The 19,963-nt window shown below is 37.0% G+C and overlaps 1 protein-coding gene across 1 annotated transcript in view; it reads right to left on the bottom strand.

Annotated features, from left to right (window-relative positions):
* The window catches only part of TMCO1 (transmembrane and coiled-coil domains 1), a 46,855-nt gene that overhangs the window by 21,262 nt on the left and 5,630 nt on the right, over positions 1-19,963 (bottom strand). The window contains exons 3-5 of the mRNA XM_082834508.1: positions 15,611-15,670; positions 3,904-3,950; positions 2,479-2,546 (exon numbers count right to left, since the gene is read on the bottom strand). Coding sequence (XP_082690634.1) covers positions 2,479-2,546; positions 3,904-3,950; positions 15,611-15,670 — 175 coding nt within the window. The remainder of the gene's footprint in view (positions 1-2,478; positions 2,547-3,903; positions 3,951-15,610; positions 15,671-19,963) is intronic.

Genomic DNA, 19,963 nt, shown 5'->3' with positions numbered 1-19,963 from the left:
GTCCGGGTTTGATCCCTGATCAGGGAACTAGATTCCATATGCATGCTGCAACGAAGAGTTCACATGCCACAACCAAGGAGCCCATGAGCCACAACTAAGACCTGGTGCCACCAAATAAATAAATAAATAATTTAAAAAATCCTAGCCTGCATGCAGCAATGAAGACCCAACGCAGCCAAAAAAATAAAAATAAAAAAAATAAATTTAAAAAAAATTTTTTAAAAATCCTCTAAAAATGATTATGCAAGAGTTACACATAATGCATTTAAAAAATTATCACAGGCAACTACAGCAGGTTACAAAACAACCATTTTGGGGTATAAAAATTAATACATACAAATATCTAAATGTTTGTATACAGAGAGAAGAAGTACAAATCTTGAAAGGACACGTACTCATTTGAGGAAGGCAGAGTGATCTTTACTTTATATTTTATACATTTATATATTATTGGAATTTTTCCAGTAAGAATTTATTACTTCAATGATTACAGAAAGAAATGTAATAAAAGGTTACACCTGAGGGGAAAAATATGGCATTGGGAGAAAAATATATTTGAATCAGATGCCCTTCCCATAGAGCAGCCGTTCATACCACAATATGTTCACAAATAACATTAAGAAAGGGAACCACATGAATATAAGGCAGCATTACCACTGGTAGAAATGGCCACCATTCTTTCTTCCTTTTCTTTTTTTAAAAATTCAGGTATACGTAAGTTTTACAATATTAAATAAGTTCCTGGTGTACAACATAGTGATTCGCAGTTTTTAAAGATTATACTCCATTTAGAGTTATTATAAAATATTGGCTATATTCCCCACAGTTCTTTCTTAATCAGCCTATTTCGTTAGAACCCACCTGTACATAAGACTAAGGAATAAAATCAAATGCTGAACTTCAAGCAAAGCAGTGATTCAAATTTATTGTAGGTATCACACAACAAAAGCCAAGACCAGTAAGAACAGCTCTACATACACACACCACTAACCTATAAAAATATTATTTTAAAAATCAGAAGTATGAGGAAAATAAGATGTTAGGCATTAAATTTTTAAAATATAGATGAGTACTTAGCTAGCTCTATACTGTCCAGAATGTGACAAATTAAAGAATATTTGAGTATTTGAGTTGTACCAATGAAGTTTACTAGTTAACTACAAAATCTTTCAGTGTTTGGTTTGCCTGGTAATCCACGGTGATATATACCCAAGAAATGAGAGAAAGCATAGCAGTGAAAAAAGGATACTGAGTTTAGAGTTATAAGTTAGAAATTATGAGACTTCTAGAGACCTTGGGCAAGTTATTTAATCTTCCAAAGGTCCTTTTCAGCAGTAAAGGTCTATGATTTTAGTAATCACTAGTTAAGTGGAAATTTTGTATTAAAATCATTTTGGACATTCCCTTTGGTGCCTCACCTAAGTAAAAATAACCACTCCCCTTTTTCCCCCCTACTATATTTCACACACACACACATCTATTGTAACATCCATCAATGTATTGATTTGTTTGTCCTTTCTTTCTATAAAATTTTGATATTACTGAGGGCAGGGAACACATCTTATTTGTTATATTCTGATACCTAGCACAATGCCTGGCACAAAGTAGGCCCTTGACAGATGGGAAGAGAAGAACAACTGGAGGTGGGGCGGGGTGTGGGTACAAGGAGAGAGAGACAGACAGGTAGAAATGAAGCAGGGGAGGAAGAGTAGGAGAAAGGGAAGGAAAAGAGTGAGTGAGGAAAATGCGTGGGATAGTTCAGGAGAGCTCTGAAAGGTAAGAAATGACAGCTTGTCATCTCTGGATATTTTCCCAGGTTCTGTCAAAAGCAGTCCCACAATTACTCAGGCCTGCTATATGCTAGTTTAGACAACAGTAACCTACCTTATTATTAAACAAGATTATAGTTGTTAAGACTCTATTTTAAGAGTCAAAACATCTCTGTACGACTACCTTCATTTTGAAGAAGTTTGTTAGTAAGGAATTTAAAAACCCAGGAGACATATTAAATTCTTTTTAGAGGACCCATAAAACCTTAGTCTTTGCCTTACATATAAGATATCTTCAATATTAAGAGGGTGAAAAGTTATCATATAATTGTATTCCATCAAAATTAAATTTCCCTTGATTTTGATAACTGGATTGAGGTTAAGTAAGAGAATGTCCATGTTCTTAGGAAATACACACTTTAGTAGTTATGGGTAAAGGGGCATGAAGCCTACAACAAACTCTTGAATGATTCAGAAAAAAATATACAAATAATGTATGAATGAGTACATATATGATATGGAGAAACAGAGAAAAAAGGAAAGCAAATGAGGCAAAATGTTAACAATTGTGAATCTGGTTAATCAATGTACTATTCTTGTAACTCTTCTGTAAATTTGAAATATCAACATATTACCAAAAAAGCTAATTGTTCACATATACATACACATAGAGCAATATTTAGATAAAACCATATAAAAGGCTACTCACATAGAATTAAACATTCCCATTAGGGCAGTAAAACAAAAGCCAATTGCAAACATGGATTTCATTCGAACCTGGAAGGAAACCAACGAATTGTTATTTTACACTAGAGAAAAACCACCACTAAAGCACACCCCAAAAGTTTTGGTTTACATCATTTTTAAAAGATGCTCCTTGGCAAAAAGCTGTTTATTGGCTAACCCACCCTCCACCTCCAAGGCCTCTTCTCCTTGCCAGCTTCTTATGAATAGTATTGGGGTGGTCATATGACCCAACTCTGGCCAATGAGATGTAAGTACCAACCAGAACTTTTAAAAGGGACAAACTTGGCTAGCATCCCTTTAGGCCTTTTGCCCATACTTCTTGCCTGGAATGAAGAACATAATGCCTGACAGTAAAGCACCATCAAACAACCAAACAACCATAAGCTAAGGAAGGTTAATCTGAGTCCTCAGTGACATTACTGTGCTGCCACAGCAGCCCAGGACTACCAACCTCTGTACCTCTTGAGCAAGTGAAAAAAATTTTATATGTTTAAGCCATTATTAAGCATTTTGTTTCTTGCAGCTAACTTCTTTCTTAATTACATGTGCCATAAAAGTATAAACAAATAAAAGATCATAAAGATATAAGATTAACAGTTTATCAGCAATTTTTATCTCTTCTTTCTGCAGTTTCCAAATTTGGTCTCATGAACATGTAATAATTGCAACAACAGAAAAGCTATTTTCAAAAAAAATGCACTTCTAAATTATGATCTTTCTTAATAAGAATTTCAAGAAACAGAAGATAAAATAATACAGCAAAGGTCTCTTGGTAAGCAAAAGACAACTGTTGTGCAGTTTAGATGTCCTGTGTTGAATATACAGAAATTAAGTAGAAAAATAAGTCAAGCCATATAATCAGCCTACCTACACCTCAGAAAGACATGCTTGAACTCTACTCTTTATAAATAATGAGTAAATGGCTAATAAAATCACTTTTCCTTACACTTTATGATATGCCTGACCCTCAGATCAAAAGGCCTCTTAAAGAATAAAGGCCACAATACAGGCCATTTATGATGCTCCAACTCCTATTTGGGATTACCAGGTCACCATAAAGCCAAAGATTCAGCAATAACATGAGGAAGAAAAAGAAAATAAGCTACTTCATTTGAAAACATAAGGGGGAAGCTAATAAAAACTGTGTGAAAGGGACAAATTATGACTTCGAGAGAGCCTAAAAAAAAAGCTATTCATATTACTAACACGAAGCTTCAGTCCAGTAGCATATTTTCACTTCTATTTGGTCCAGGAACAACCATGATATTATTTATAGCCTGCATAACTATAAATTTCTGAAAAGGTAAGTGCAGTGTACTTGATGAAAATCAGGGTCTTTTGCTGAAAAACATGTGGTTTATCATGAAGTTATATTTAGGACTCTTACCATTGATAGATCTCTGTTATTATTCTTCAGTTTCTCTTCTTGACGCTCTGCAAAGAATTAATGAACTGGTTAATATACACAGCGCTGAGCGCAAAGCAGATGTTAAACTGTCACTGCCTGATGACTATAATAGCACTTCTGTCTCAGTATCACTTAATAAGATAAGCTGAATACATGGAATACTGTATACTTTGTACTAACAGAAAATTCAAATGCAGCAGGGCAGCAAAATAGTTCAAATTAAATAAATAAAAATATTTAAAGTTTAATTTAAACTTTAAGTGTCTGGACTCTGTACATTAAGATATACTCTTACATTACATCAAAAGGAAGTATAACCATTATGTCTGTATTTAGGTTTCAAGTATTAATTACCCATCTGTTATGATTTTCTTCCCCCTCTTTCAGTTTCCTTAAGAGAGCATGGAGTCTAAAAATTAAAAGCCAATTAAGATGAATTTAAGATCCAGGTTCTTTCATATTACAGTCAAATCAATCTAAAAATAAGCATAGTTTCATAGTTAAGTCACTTGGAAAGCTAGGAAATTTGACATATATTTCAAGAAAATTGTTATACACACAGAAACTAAACCGCTAAAGAAGTCTCAGTTGTACATTAATGACCTTATTTACTGTATTCCATCAACGTAAGGGACTTTATTGTACTTATGAAGAAACTGAGGCCCAGCAAAGGAGAAGTGACTTCTCAGAGACCACACAGGTATTTTATGCCAAAGCCAGGACGAGAATCCAAGTTTCCCAACTCCCAACCCAATGATCTCTATATATACTATGCTACTGCTTTCTTTGATTATGCATTTTTATCACCAGGATCAATTCACTCAACAAATACTTATTGATTACCTACTAAATGCTGAGCACTTTTCTGAGCACTAGGGATAAATGAATGAACAACACACACACAAATCCTCACCCTCACAGGAAGATTTTGAAATTAAAATATAATACCCTCTAAAATAAAAAATATACAATCGGAATATATGAAACTGGTGTGAGGGCTGCAAGTTCAGGCAGTTAAAGGAAAGGAAGGAAGAACAGGCCTATAGGAACCGCAGACTGGAGTGTAGTTTCCAAACAATGTACAGTAAGACGAATATATGCTTCCTTGTCCTAAATCGTTCCTATCCAGTTTGTTTTCCCTGGGAGGAAAGGATACAGGCAGGAGAAAGTGGGGATTATGAAGATATATGGAAGAAAATGAACAAAATGGGGTGGAACTAAGGTGTATCTCGGGGGCTAGAGCCCTTTTTCTACCTGAGCAGCCCTCTTAAAATGTAATAAGACTGTTTAAAATTGGGTGTTTCAAGATTGGGATGACTAGAAGGTAAACAGGTGTAAAACCAAGTAGAGGGGGAAAAGGACTACCACTGAGACATGAAAAGAAAGGTACAGAAAAGCATCTATGCTAGAAACCTTGGCACATCCTTGACTCTCTACTCTATCTTCAATCAAACACCAAGTCCTATTAATTATACCTCATAAATACTTATGAAATCTACCTCTTCCCCTCCTCCTTACTATACTTCCTTAGTTAGGATTTCTAACATCTCTTACCTATATTACTTTCAAGTCTCCTAACAGATCTGCCTCCAAACTTGTTCCCTCAAATCCATCTTCTACATAAATGCAGTCAGATCTACTTAAAAGGCAAAACTGAACAAAATCTTGATACTCTCCAGCTTAAAATTCTTCCATGGCTTTTCATCCCTACAAGATCATGTTTCTTTTTTTTTGGCCACGCCACGCAGCATGTGGGATCTTAGTTCCCCCATGAGGGATCGGATGCACCCCCTGCAGTGGAAGCGTGGAGCCTTAACTACTGAACTGCCAGGGAAGTCCCAAGATCATGTTTCACTATCACCTGCAAGTCCTGCATCTGGCCCCTGCTTACTTCTGCAGCCACATTTCCAACCACTCCCATTAATTTTTATGTTCTTACAATACCAAACAACTTTAAGTTCCTGTATATATGATGCTTTTCTCTTGATTCAGTGTGTTTGTTCATAAAGTCTCTTCTACCTTGGGTGACCAAGTGTCCCAGTTTTCCCTGGACTGTTCCAGTTTTAGCTCTGAAAATCTCATATCCCAACAAACTCCTCGGACTAGACAAATTGGGATGGTTGGCTACCCTACTTCCACCTAGACTGTTTTATCCTACCCCATCAAACCCTTTCCTGGCTAGCCTGTACTCAACTTTTAAGCCTCAGCTCTTGTGTCACCTCCTTTTGACAATCTTGATTCCTTAAACAATACTATTCTAAAAAGCTTTCTACAATTATGAAAATATCCTACATCTGTGCTGTCAATACAGTAGTCACTAGCTACATGTAGCTACTGAGCAATGAAATGTGACCAGTATGATTGAGGAACTAAAATTTCAACTTCATTTATTAATAATTTTAATTAATTTAAAATCTGAACAGTCAAATGTAGCTACAGGCTGCTGTACTGGACAATGCAGTCTTAGACAATGGATTAGAAGTCCTTTCTTTATACTTCCAGAATATTCCAAGCACATCTCTATCATTATACTCACCGAGTTTATACATTTTGTTATAATGATCTGTTTATGTACTTAACAATGCAACTAGATGGCAGGCTCCTAGAGAACGAGGACTTCTTCATCTTTGTATCCTCAGTAATTGGCAAGTAGTTAGTTGTTCAGTATTGTAGTATATGCTCAATATTGCTTAATGAATCAGCAATATAATAAAAGCTGATCTGAAGATATCCTACACCAAAAATCCCTTTTCTGGGACAGGAGTCTTTGATAAAGCTGGTAGGCTGAAGAGGCACTTAAAGCCTGAAAGGCTGAGAGGACACTAAAGTGACACAGTTTTTATGAAGTTCTATTCCACTTTTTTCAATTATGTCCAAACAGAAGCTCTAACCATATGTAGTGTCAAGGTAGACTGTATGTATACATGGCTTAAGAAGAATATAGCAGTACAGGTTTATGATATATCCCAACACTACTGTGTTTGGCTCCTGAAGACTTTTCAACTCAAATTGTTTTTAGGTGCCCACCATATACAAATAAAGTAGGTTTTGTTGGTTTCAAATAATTCAGAAATAAGTTAACATTCGTCTGGTTTTGGAGGGGATAAAAGAAACAGAGACAAGTTTCTTATGACCTTGATGTGCTTAGTTGGTAGGAAATGCTAAGATGCCTCAAGAAGCATAAACACTACAAGCACTATAACATTTAAAGTCCTAGACAATGAAAGAGTTTTCAGAAATCCAGAAATGCCCATGTGGGAAACAGCAAACCTGATCTAATAGAAATGTTACCAATAGGGAAGCAATTTCAGGTACTCCCCAAGTTACGAACAATAAATTTGTCAATATCTCCAAAAAGCCACAGTTAGGTTTATATACCTCCCCTCTCCCCAGTAACCCCAATGCCTAATCTAAAGTTTTTCCATTTTCAGCTTTCTCCATTCCCAGCTCAGTTAATTGTATCTCAGATCCTCCTAATCTCTCTCTCTCTCTCTCTCTCTCAATACCCACGTTCTCTTTTACCCTCTTTTTTTTCTTTCCGGTCTTAGAAAAGTATTAAACTCCTTCTCTATCTCTCTTCCATTATGACTACCAAACCCTGACTCTAACAAAACTGCTAGGCAAAGATTTATTCTATTCATTCTCATTATTTTAAACTGTAAGATTCAAGTTTTACAAGGATATTCTGTTAGACACAATTAGAAATGAAACATTCAAGTCCTTAAAAGTACTTAAAACATCCTTTTAGAGTTTCTATCTCTCATACTGTAATCAAATCTACTTTTCTTTAAGCCTCAATGATTTAAGTAAATTTTAAATGTTATTTCCTAACCAATTTTGCTTTTAATTACCAGCAATACAAAAGAGGAACAAAACCAACTATTGTCCCTAAAAATAAAGTTTTACATTACATTATGGGTTACATAAGCTTATGAAGACAGGTCTGTCAATATAACCACCATGTAATACATGGTTTTATAAGAATAATCCAACTTCTAATAAACTGTATTGAAAAAAGTATCTTTTTTTAAACAACCTGCTTTTCCCTTATCAAGAAACTTTGTTTCCTCAAGTGAATAATTTCTGGGAAAGTCACATTAGTAAGTAAAAATAAGTGCAAACAATTTATTTTGAAATGATGATTTATATTGTTTATTAGCAGCAATCAAATATTTGAGCATAATGCTTCATGTAATTATGAGAACAGTTTTGGCTGAGATGATGCAATAAAAGCTAGCTAGTTAACTCTTAACTTCTAGTACCCCAAATAGTTAAGAGTATACTGAAATAATTAAAAGTGATTGACTGGTTCTCTATTGCTCTGTGTGTAACTTAGCCCTTAACTGTTGTCAGTTAACTAGCATAACTCCTCTCAAAAAGTTGTTTCTTGGCCCCAATAAGGTAGGGAAGTCACTGTCTCAGTCTAATGTTATTTTAAGCTTGGTGGTGTGTTACTTAAAAGAAGTATAGCTAGGGCTTCCCTGGTGGCGCAGTAGTTGAGAGTCCACCTGCCAATGCAGGGGACATGGGTTCGTGCCCCGGTCCAGGAAGATCCCACATGCTGAGGAGTGGCTAGGCCCGTGAGCCATGGGCGCTGAGCCTGCGCGTCCGGAGCCTGTGCTCCGCAACGGGAGAGGCCACAACAGTGAAAGGCCCGCGTACCGCAAAAAAAAAAAAAAGTATAGCTAGTGAACCTCCTCCTAAGGTTCACTCACCCTTAGTTTTCTCCTTTGAGAAAACTCAACATCTAGAAGCCCAAGGCTTCCAAGATGGTTGTACTTCCCAACCCACCTTTCAACTGTTATGTTGACATAAGAAGGGAGAAAACTATGTCTAAAACCTTCTACACCTCCCCTGAAGATCTAAAATTTAAAGGTTCCAAGCCGAGTGCTGGAAATAAATATTCTATGTCATTCAGTGTTCACTTGTCCTGTGTGAACTATTCTTTATGCCATTCAGAACCTCAGGATTTAATACAGAGGAGAACCATACCTCAATTCCTCCATTTGAAAGGAATTCTATACACCCTTTTACTATGGAACTTTTGGAATACACCCTCTATGAAATTTGAGGAAATTTCATGGAGAGAAAAAACTGGAAGTATAAAGGAGATATATTTATATTCTAGGATGATTTATTATTCAAGATGATAGATAAAAGGAAACATTAAAATTCTAAAAGGGAATACTCCAATTAAAAAGAAGCTACATTTCTTGTAGCTATTGGAATACACTAGTAGCAACGATGACATCCATTCTGACCAAAGAATGAACAAACTCAAGCCAATCTATCACACATTTTTATTTGACAGCATTAGACTTTGTACAAAAAGATAATATAATTTAACTAAGAAAGGAACACGTCATCGTTTACCTTAGTCAATAACCAGTGACGGGTCTTCCCTGGTGGCACAGTGGTTAAGAATCTGCCTGCCAATGCAGGGGACATGGGTGTGAGCCCTGATCCAGGAAGATCCCACATGACGCGGAGCAACTAATCCCGGGCGCCACAACTACTGAGCCTGCACTCTAAAGCCCGCAAGCCACAACTACTGAGCAGATGTGCCACAACTACTGAAGCCTGCGCACCTAGAGCCCATGCTCCACAACAGGAGAAGCCACCGCAATGAGAAGCCCACGCACTGCAACGAAGAGTAGCCCCTGCTTGCCACAACTAGAGAAAGCCCATGCACAGCAACAAAGATCCAATGCAGCCAAAAAAATAAAAAAAATAAAAAATAAATAAGCAGTGACTTTTCTGTCAAAGAATATAAATCAATTAAAGTACTCACGGGGCAACTGAGTAGTCTGATCAAACCGACAGTTTGGGAGATGGGGAACATTTTCAAATAAGGAAGAGATGATCAAAATAGCAGATGCTTCTCTATAGATTAAAAGAGTTAGGTATGCCATGACATTTCTATATTCTGAGTTGTCTTGAATGGAAGACCAATTAATAACATGCCTTTAAAATTTCATGTAGATTGGGAGAAGCAAAATTTAAATGAAATGCCTGATACAGCCTTCTTTTATAGAAAATCCAAATAGCATAGATAAACATCTAGAATAAATATATTAATTCAGGGCCCCAAATAAATTTCAAAAATGTCCTCCCATATTTCCAAGTCACCAAGAAAGGAGATACACACCCCATTCAGCAAAGCTTCAGAATGCCTGCTCTCCCTTCTCTGGCCACCTTCTGGGGAATATCTCCCTCTCATCATAGTCTCTGTTGAGGTTCAACCTTATGAAGATTCCTAACATCCCCTGCCCTGCCACTACTGACCAAAAAGGATGCCAATCCATAGGCTTACCCATGACCTACGGCATAAAAAGATGAGCTGAGCTAGTTGGATTCCTTCTTGCAGGAATTTAAACCGGAAAATATTGGGAAAGTAAACCATTTAACTGTGGGAGCAGAAACAGCAAAATAGTAATGTAGAACTGGCTCTTGAACTTTAGTTCGTCTAAAAATTATCTGCTTGTTAAAAAAGCAGGCTCCTGTGTCCCATGTCCAGAAATGCTGATTCAGTAAAGCCTGGGAGTAAGACTCAGAACCCTTCATTTGTAACAAGTATCTCAAGCAATACTGATATAGGTGGTCTAGAGAGCACATTATGAGTAATACCGATATAGAAAGAACCACAGGAGACAAGCCAAAGTTAGACACAGGCAAAAATTAAATGCTAGGGAAGCACTGCAGAGAAAGTGGGGAAGTTGAACAACAGAAGAGAGAGAAGTACTAAAAATTAATAGTGGAGCCCAATGTCTGGCTTTATCCCAGGGCTTGCTCTGCCTGCAGGAATTGCTTTAACACAGTTCCTGCCTTCCTGTAACCAATTAGTTCAGCTTTTCCTGAGTTCTGGATCACATATATCCTTAAATTCCTCATTACTTGAGGTAACTTGACTGCAGCCGAAAGATCTAAATAAAATTCATACATCAAAAGTAGTTTCTCTTTTATGAGACGGAAAGGTAAAATAACCAAAACATCTGCTCCTGAAATTAAGAATGGGAAACATAAAATCTTCCGACACCTCAGTTTCAAATTAATGTCTCTATCCAAGATCATTATCTCTAAGAGCTTCACCTAGTGATATCAATGACATTTTCCTTCTCTAAAACACTGAATATTGCTGACCACATCCCTCTTACTAAAAACTCCCTTCTTTCAATGCAGCAATATCATTCTTTATAGTCTCCCCATTACTGTATATATATGTTTGCTTTTTAAAAAATAAATTTATTTATTTATTTTTGGCTGCATTGGGTTTTCGTTGCTGCTTGCGGGCTTTCTCTAGTTGTGGCGAGCGGGGGCTACTCTTTGTTGCGGTGCACGGGCTTCTCATTGCAGTGGCTTCTCTTGTGGAGCACGGGCTCTAGGTACGCGGGCTTCAGTAGCTGTGGCTCGCGGGCTCTAGAGCACAGGCTCAGTAGTTGTGGCGCACAGGCTTAGCTGCTCTGCAGCATGTGGGATCTTCCTGGATCAGGGCTTGTACCCGTGTCCCCTGCATTGGCAGGTGGATTCTTAACCTCTGTGCCACCAGGGAAGTCATACATATATATATATATATATATATATAAAATATAAAATATATATATATAATATATATTATATATAGTATATATATAATATATATAATATATATATATATATATTTTATTTTAAAGAAACCCAAGTGGGGAATCTGAGCAAAGGGAAAGTAAGGGTTGCATAATAACAAAATTGTAGATAGGGTCAGTATACAAAAATACATTTAACTGGTCTTATAAAGTTGCTGGAGATGAATAGCAAATCTGACTCTATGCTTATTAGCAGCCAGTCTCAAAGTGGAGGGAAAAACCATCAGTTCAAGCACAGGGTCAATAAGATAAAAAAGAAATCAATTATTTATGAGAATCACTGCTTGTCTTGACACTGAAAACTACTAGAAAGTTTCCGTAATTTCTCGTCAAAGGGGGATCGTGCAATGTTGTAGATAATGTTCTCAAAAATAGTCCATAGCAACTACAGTAAATTTTATCTGGCTGAGTTTTTCATGACATGTCTAATAGTGCAAATGTCAAGGAGAAATAGAGAAGAAGCAATTTTATAAAGTCCAAAACTATATACAAGTTTAGGTTTACAGATTTCTGATAGTCTGGTTTAATTTAGGAGTAAAATTTATAAATCTACAGAATGGATAGGATGTTTGTCCTTCAAGCAACTCCTAACAAATATTATGTCTTGTAACTCCTATTAGATTTTGACAAGCAACTCTTCATAAATATTATTTCTTTTACCTTCTGATGACATTTTGGTGAGCAAACAATTTAAGGTAGCATTCCATGGTAAAATAATTTGAGTATAGATAGTTTGTGCTGTCAATTTTAAGGGTAGTGGGTAATGTGCCTTCCATTTTTATATCTTGCCTATCCTTTATAGCAAAGCTACTCCAAAGAATTACCCATGTTCAATGTCTTTACTTCCTCACCATGCATTATCTCCCTAATTTATACAATCTGGCTTCTATCCCTTATCATGCCACTGAAATTATTCTTCCTAAATCACTAATTATCTCTGTTTTGCCTCTTAGATATTCAATACCCAACCTCTAACCCTTCCTGTCCTCTGAAACTCTCCCCTCAACTTCCGTGACACAACTCCTTTCCAACTTCTCTGGCAATACCTTTTCAAGCTCCACTTCTTCTTCTACCCCTTAAATTTCTATGTCTCAAGACTCTCTCCATCCTTAGCTCTTTGCTTTTCTTACTTTATATGGTCTCCCTGTGTGATTTCATTTACTTTGTGGACTCAATTATAATTTATAATCATATGATTCTAAATTCTATTTGTAGCCTTTATCTGCCAGCTCCAAACCATACATCCAACAGTGTGCCAAGTATTTCCGCCCTATTGTCACACAGACACTGCAAATCTAACATGTTCAAACCTGAAATCATCCTCTCCTCTTCCTCATCCCAATCTGCAACTTCTCTGATATTTCCTCTCCTAAGCAGAAATCTGGGCTGTTTCCCAGACTCATTCGTCTCTACATACCCTACATCTAAAAAGTCTGCAAGTCCTGGGACTTCCCTGGTGGCACAGTGGTTAAGAATCCGCCTGCCAATGCAGGGGACTCAGGTTCAATCCCTGGTCCGGGATGATCCCACATGCTATGGAGCAACTAGGCCCATGCGCCACAACTACTGAGCCTGTGCTCTAGAGCCCACGAGCCACAACTACTGAGCCTACGTGCCACAACTACTGAAGCCCCCGCACCTAGAGCCTGTGCTCCGCAACGAAGAGAAGCCAAAGCAATGAGAAGGCCACGCACTGCAATGAAGAGTAGCTCCTGCTCGCCGCAGCTAGAGAAAGCCTGTGTGCAGCAATGAAGACCCAATGCAGCCAAATAAATAAATAATACTAAGAAAAAAAAAAAAGGCCTTCAAGTCCTGTTACATCTACTTCCTCTATATCCATTGAATCTGCACCATTCCCATTGTCAATGCCTAGGTTCAGGTTCTTGCCATTCGCATGCCTAGGATACTTAAAAAGCCTCATAACTTCCCTGCCTCCAGAATGATCCCCCCTCTGATTTATCCTCCAAACTATTGCCAGAGTTGTCTTCCTTAAAATCTGATTTCAAATCTGTTTAAATCCCTTAATGGTTACGGGAAGACTTCTGCATACGTTAACCTCCTTACCTTAGTTTAGGCCCTACTTATTTCTCTAGGCTTGTCTGCTTGTACTTTACACATACCTTATTTTTTAGTTGTTATACTAAACTATTTATAGTTCCAGGTATATACCTTGCTATTTGATCCCTCTATGCTTTTGTATATGCCTATCCTTCTACCGAGAATATACAAGGCTTAAAAATGCAGATTCTTGGGACTTCCTTGGTGGCACAGTGGTTAAGAATCTGCCTGCCAATGCAGGGGACACGGGTTCGAGCCCTGGTCTGGGAAGATCCCAGATGCCGTGGAGCAACTAAGCCCGTGTGCCACAACTACTGAGCCTGTGCTCTAGAGCCTGCAAGCCACTGAGCCCGCGTGCCTAGAGCCGTGCTCCACAACAAGAGAAGCCACCGCAGTGAGAAGCCCGCGCACTGCAAAGAAGGGTAGTCCCTGCTCGCTGCAACTAGAGAAAGCCCATGCGCAGCAACGAAGACCCACAGCAGCCAAACATAAATGAATAAATAAATTTATTTTAAAAAGCTGCAGATTCTTAAAGTTATGAATGACTAGGTTCAAACCCCTTCTCTACCACTGACGTAATCCATCATACCACTGAATGACCAAGAGCAAGTTACTTAAACCTCAATTTTCTCATCTCTAAAATTGAGGTAACACTGTTCACTACCACATACCATTGTTAAGAGAATTAAATGTCAAGTGATTACTTCAGGGTGTTGCAGATGGTAAGAACTCAACTGACCAGTATTTTATTTATTTATATTTTTACTTAGTTAACGCACACTAAAGCTTCAAGATTCAGCTTAAGCATTATCTCTTAAAGAAAACCTGATCCTCTAGATTGGTTTGGATATCCTTTCTTCTTTACTTTTATGACACTCAGAATATCTCTCTAAAAAGTAAGTATTACACTGCATTGATCTGTTTTTCCTCTTTAGACCTCTTAAAACAGCAGTCCCCAACCTTTTTGGCACCAGGGACCCGTCTCGTGGAAGACAATTTTTCCACAGACGAGGAGGGCGGGTGTGTGTGTGTGGGGATGGTTCAGGTGGTAGTGCATACGATGAGGAGTTATGGGGAGCGGCAGATGAAGCTTCGCTTCCTCACCCACTCACCACTCACCTCCTGCTGTGTGGCCCCATAATGGTCCGTGGTCCAGGGGTTGGGGACCCCTGTCTTAAAAGACAGAATTTTTTCCTACTTTGTTTCTCCAATGCCCACCAGAGTGACTGACACATACAGAGCAGATGTACAGTAGCATCTTGCCATGGAACTAAATGAAAAGGCCATTTAGAACACATCTGATACCCCTACACTAAACTGAAAAGCTTTAACCAGAACAGAACACTTGTATAGTCTAGCCTGGTAGAGTAATCTCCCAGGATTTAACAGCAGTGACCTAGGCACAGAGACATAGTTTCTGAGCCAAATACACAATTTCACAACCATTTTGTTCTGACTGTAGAATCAGGAAGCATCATAAAGTATAAATACAAATCACAGGCAGTCACTTATAAATTGTCTTTTTGGAACTGAACTACATTCTGTATTAAATTCTAAATTACACTGGAAAACCAAAAACATATAATTATTTTGCAGACTAGGTAAAATTACTCAGCAGAAAATTTCCTACATCTTGGCAGATCTCCATCACCAGTCAATTCTCAGTAAGGAAGTTATGGCAACAATAAATACAAGTAACTCAGACTTAACTGGAAATAATCATCTCAGATAAGAAAAACAATACCCTTTTACAAACTATGCCAAGAACCTTCAGCCAAGTTCAAAAGCCATGACTGTCAACACCATTTCACTAAACTGAAATTTCAAACCTAAGAGCAAAAACAAGAGAGAGAATCAAGTAAGATAACATATGCAAGTGCTTTGTAGACCATAAAACTATACAAACATAAGTTACCACTACTAAATACTTTATTACATTTTCATTATCTAAGAATTTATTTCTTCCAAGAAACTTCAATATTTTGTATACCAATAACTCATCTTACCTATTTTCTTTTTTTGTTGTCGACCAGCTGACTCCGTTATTGTTTCCTTCTTCTTTTCCACTGTAAACAACATAGTAACACAGTAAAAATTAATTATGCATTACACAAAAGAAACAAAGGATGTTTTATCACAGCTGAACCAATGAAAGAAGCTTACAAGAAAGTTACATGCTGCCTTTGATTATGGTCATGGTTAACTGGTATGCTCCCACACCTGCTGACAGTAAAAGGTAGACACAATATTCTAAAAATAAAACAGCAATATTGTAAGCATCATTAATTAAATACCCATAAAGGACTTTATAAACACAAAGTCATAATCAAAACTGAGATGATTTTCAGACCATTAGCTGTGGGTGATTGCCTTACGTAGAGTCTAAGCACAATTTTAAAATTCTGCTCTCAGGTGATTAATTGTAGTGCCATTCTCATATTCACCATAGAAGGTGGGCATTCATTCATTCAGTTATTGGCTGCCTAAGTTAACAGGCACCATTCTAGGTAAATAAAAAGATAAACATGATCCTTGCCCTCTAAAAAGCAATTTAGTGAGGGCACATAATCAAGTAACAATTATAGTATAGAAAAATGGCAACACATGCACAGGGTAGGAAGATCAGGAGAGCCAAAAAAGCTACGACTAAATTTTTTTGAGGCTTTTCAATTAATATGACAATAGAGTAACAGTAAGCTTTTGAAGAAGAATAGTGTTAATGTATTTATATTTAATATTTACTATCTTTAATCACCTATGAATGGACTAGCAATAGATACACCAAAAATTACCTTTACTCTATTTACATTATCTGTTTCTTATATTATCTTAGTATACTTCCTTTACTAGCAAATAGTATAGTACATGTATTATTTCTAAAAGCTGCATTAAAGAGAATTGGCAGGTAGGAATCTTTCCCTTAGTATATTAAGTATGCTGAATTCTAAAAGGAAAATTGGTGTTACTCCTTTATCAAAGAGATATAAATTCAATTTAACTCCACTATTACAAATAAAATGGTAAAGTTCTGACTAAAATAAAATGGTAAAGTTCTGACTATAATAAAATGTGTGTGTGTGAATTGGGTGTCTAAGTGACAGGTACTGTTCTAGGTAGATAAAAAGATAAAACATGACATATATAGGGGGAAAAAAGAGGGGTTTTTTTGTTTGTTTGGCCGCACCAGGCGGCATGTAGGATCATAGTTCCCTGACCAGGGATCTAACCCATGTGCCCTGCAGTGGGAGCTTGGAGTCTTAACCACTGGACCACCAGGGAAGTCCCAAGACAGAGATTTAGAATGAACTACTGTTATGAGATCATAAAAGGAAATTAAGTCAAATTCTACAAGATGTAACAGAAATAACATTTTAAAAGACAAAATGGACAGAAACATTGATGCTTTATTCTTTATCATTATTATTAACCAAAGAAACAGAAAATATCTTTCCCACCTCAGAAGGACTATAACACAGCTACTTGGCATTTAACCATGACTGAATAAAAAACAAGGAGGAAAAAAAAAAGTCAGAAGGCTAGAGAATAGAAACATAAGATAATACAATGAACATTAACCTGATCTTCTAGCACACTGGATTAAGACTAGATAAATCTTTTCTAGGGATAATATAAATTAACCTAATGGTTTTTTAACCTCATGAAGTTGCGAAGAAACTCTTTTTGCTGATATTTATTCACCAGGACCTCACCCCATAACAAGAAATGGAGATACTGGACTTCCCTGGTGGCGCAGTGGTTAAGAATCCGCCTGCCAATGCAGGGGACATGGGTTCGAGCCCTGGTCCGGGAAGATCCCACATGCCGCAGGGCAACTAAGCCCGTGCGCCACAACCACCGAGACTGCGCTCTAGAGCCCGCGAGCCACAACTACTGAGCCCACGTGCCACAACTACTGAAGCCCGCATGCCTAGAGCCCGTGCTCTGCAAGAAGAGAAGCCACCGCAATGAGAAACACGCGCACTGCAACTAAGAGTAGCCCCTGCTCGCAGCAACTAGAGAAAGCCCGCACACAGCAATGAAGACCCAAGGCAGCCAAAAATAATTAATTAATTTAAAAAAATAAAGGGAGATCCTCCTCTAAAAAAGAAAAAGAAAGAAAAGAAATGGAGATATCAGAGTTGACAAAAATAAAAGACGTCTACTATGAAACACATTTTTTGCCCATGACCTGGTATTGCTGCGTTCTGAATTAGAGTTGTCAAACAGTTTATAAATTACTCTAAAAGCTTTATCCTGTTGCACTGTAAGCTAAAGAAATACTTCATACTTTACAATAATTTGTACTTAATAAATGTTCTCAAATAAATAATTTTGTTACAAGAATCCAATTACATGTGTACTTTAAATCTTTCTCATTTACTGAAGTGTTCTTTCATTGGTCTACATTATTAAAGTGACACAACGAAAAAAGACTTACTGACATTTAGAGCACACTCATAAGTCTAGTGACCACCTAAATCAAACAGCTTGGTACCTTTATGAAAGCATCTTTTGTCAGAGGCCCCACCACAATAGGACAGTTTTGTAGGTAACACCAGTATTCTCCAAATAATGCCTCTGATCAGATCTGCTCAAGATACGAAATCTACACCTAATTCTGATTCAAATATATTTATATTTCTTTGTATTCCTCAAAAACCCTACAAATTTTTTTGAGGTTTTAATTATTTTAATTTTTTCATTTCATTTTATTCTTTTACATTTTGAGCCTGTGCTTCCCATCGCTTTATTACAGAACAAAGAGTAGATGAAATAGCAAGGCTTCCTTTCAGTTTGGTTTATTACTATTGATTGGTTTGTTCACTGAAATGTGTGAAAATACACTTTAGTCACCTTAAATTCATTATTAGCTATCAAAGTCCAAAATGTACTGATTGATTCAAAATTGTTTCAATAGACAGAAAATTTCTACTTTTTCAACTGTGGCTGCCTACTTATTTATACTCATAAAGAATTTTTGTTTGCCTGAAGTTGTGAATAGATTAGATTTTTATATAAGTTTAAAATATCAGGTAGTAACTATTTTAATAGTCTACAAGTTGGTGATCATCCAATGAGAGTTGTCACTGGAAAACATTTTAAAGAAAAGATACGTGTATATGTATAACTGAAACACTTTGCTGTACACCTGAAAGTAACATAATGTTGTTAATCAACTATACTCCAATACAAAATAGTTAAAAAAAAATAAATAACCGAAGTAAAACACTCATTTATTTTAAAGAGTCAGTTTTAAAGATAAGCGATGGTCTTATGCTTACCCCCACTCCCTATTTCCTTCATTTCAAAGAGGAACCACTTTTACCTCTTTTAGCTGATTATTTTGATATTTACCCCTATATCCTTTTTTTTTGGTAGCACCGGTGGCTTGTGGGATCTCAGTTACCCGACCAGGGACTGAACCCAGGCCATGGCAGTGAAAGCACCGAATCCTAACCACTAGACCACCAAGGAACTCCCATAAAGTTTTTTTTTTTCTTTTAACCCCTATATCTTGAAATAAGCTAGTTACATCATAAAATCCATTGTTATAGTTGTAATTTTGGTTAAATGTGAGTTCAACATTTACAAAATTATGATCATGAAAATACTGTTCACAGGTAATTTATGTAGCAAACTATTTAACTTCCTGCAAGTTTTTCCTAGATTTATGGCATTTTAAAATTTGTTTGGTTGTCTCCGTACTTATCACTAATTCAGCCCCAAATTCTTAGTTAGCTGTCTAAATCTTTCCTGTACAAAGTCAGATCATTAGGCATTATAAATTTTCCTGAAGAAGTTTCTCCTAGCACCCTCTTACAAGCTCAGCCTGGTGCACAGCTGACATTCCTAAGAATGTCAGATCTAAATCTGCCTTCATCATCGTCCGGGCGATTCCCTTCACCTGAGTCCTGTGTTGGAGCTCTTGTTTCCTGGAGTTCATATCTTCCTTTGTTTTTTGGTTTACTCATTTGTCTTGGTGTAGTGTATTTTCCAATAGTTGGCTGAGATAAAATTTTTTAAGGCCTTGCATATCGGATAATTTCCTCAAAGGATCCTTTATGTCTGATATGTTTTTATTTCTGTCATTTCCATGTGACACTTTTTTATAGTTTCCGTCTTCTGAAAATCCCCATCTGTTCATGCATATTGTCTACATTTTCCACTAGATCCTTTAACATGTTAATCATAGTTATGTACAAGTTCTATGCCTGGGCCATCTCTCTCTTTTTTTTTTCTTTTTTTCTTTGGTCACACTGCACAGCTTGCGGGATCTTAGCTCCCCAACCAGGGATTGAACCCGTGCCCCCTGCAGTGGAAGCGTGGAGTCCTAACCACTGGACCACCAGGGAATTCCC

The sequence above is a fragment of the Leucopleurus acutus genome (assembly GCF_964270905.1).
Source record: "Leucopleurus acutus genome assembly, chromosome: 2".
NCBI classification, from domain to species: Eukaryota; Metazoa; Chordata; class Mammalia; order Artiodactyla; family Delphinidae; genus Leucopleurus; species Leucopleurus acutus.
This window is presented reverse-complemented; position numbering and strand designations above follow the sequence as displayed.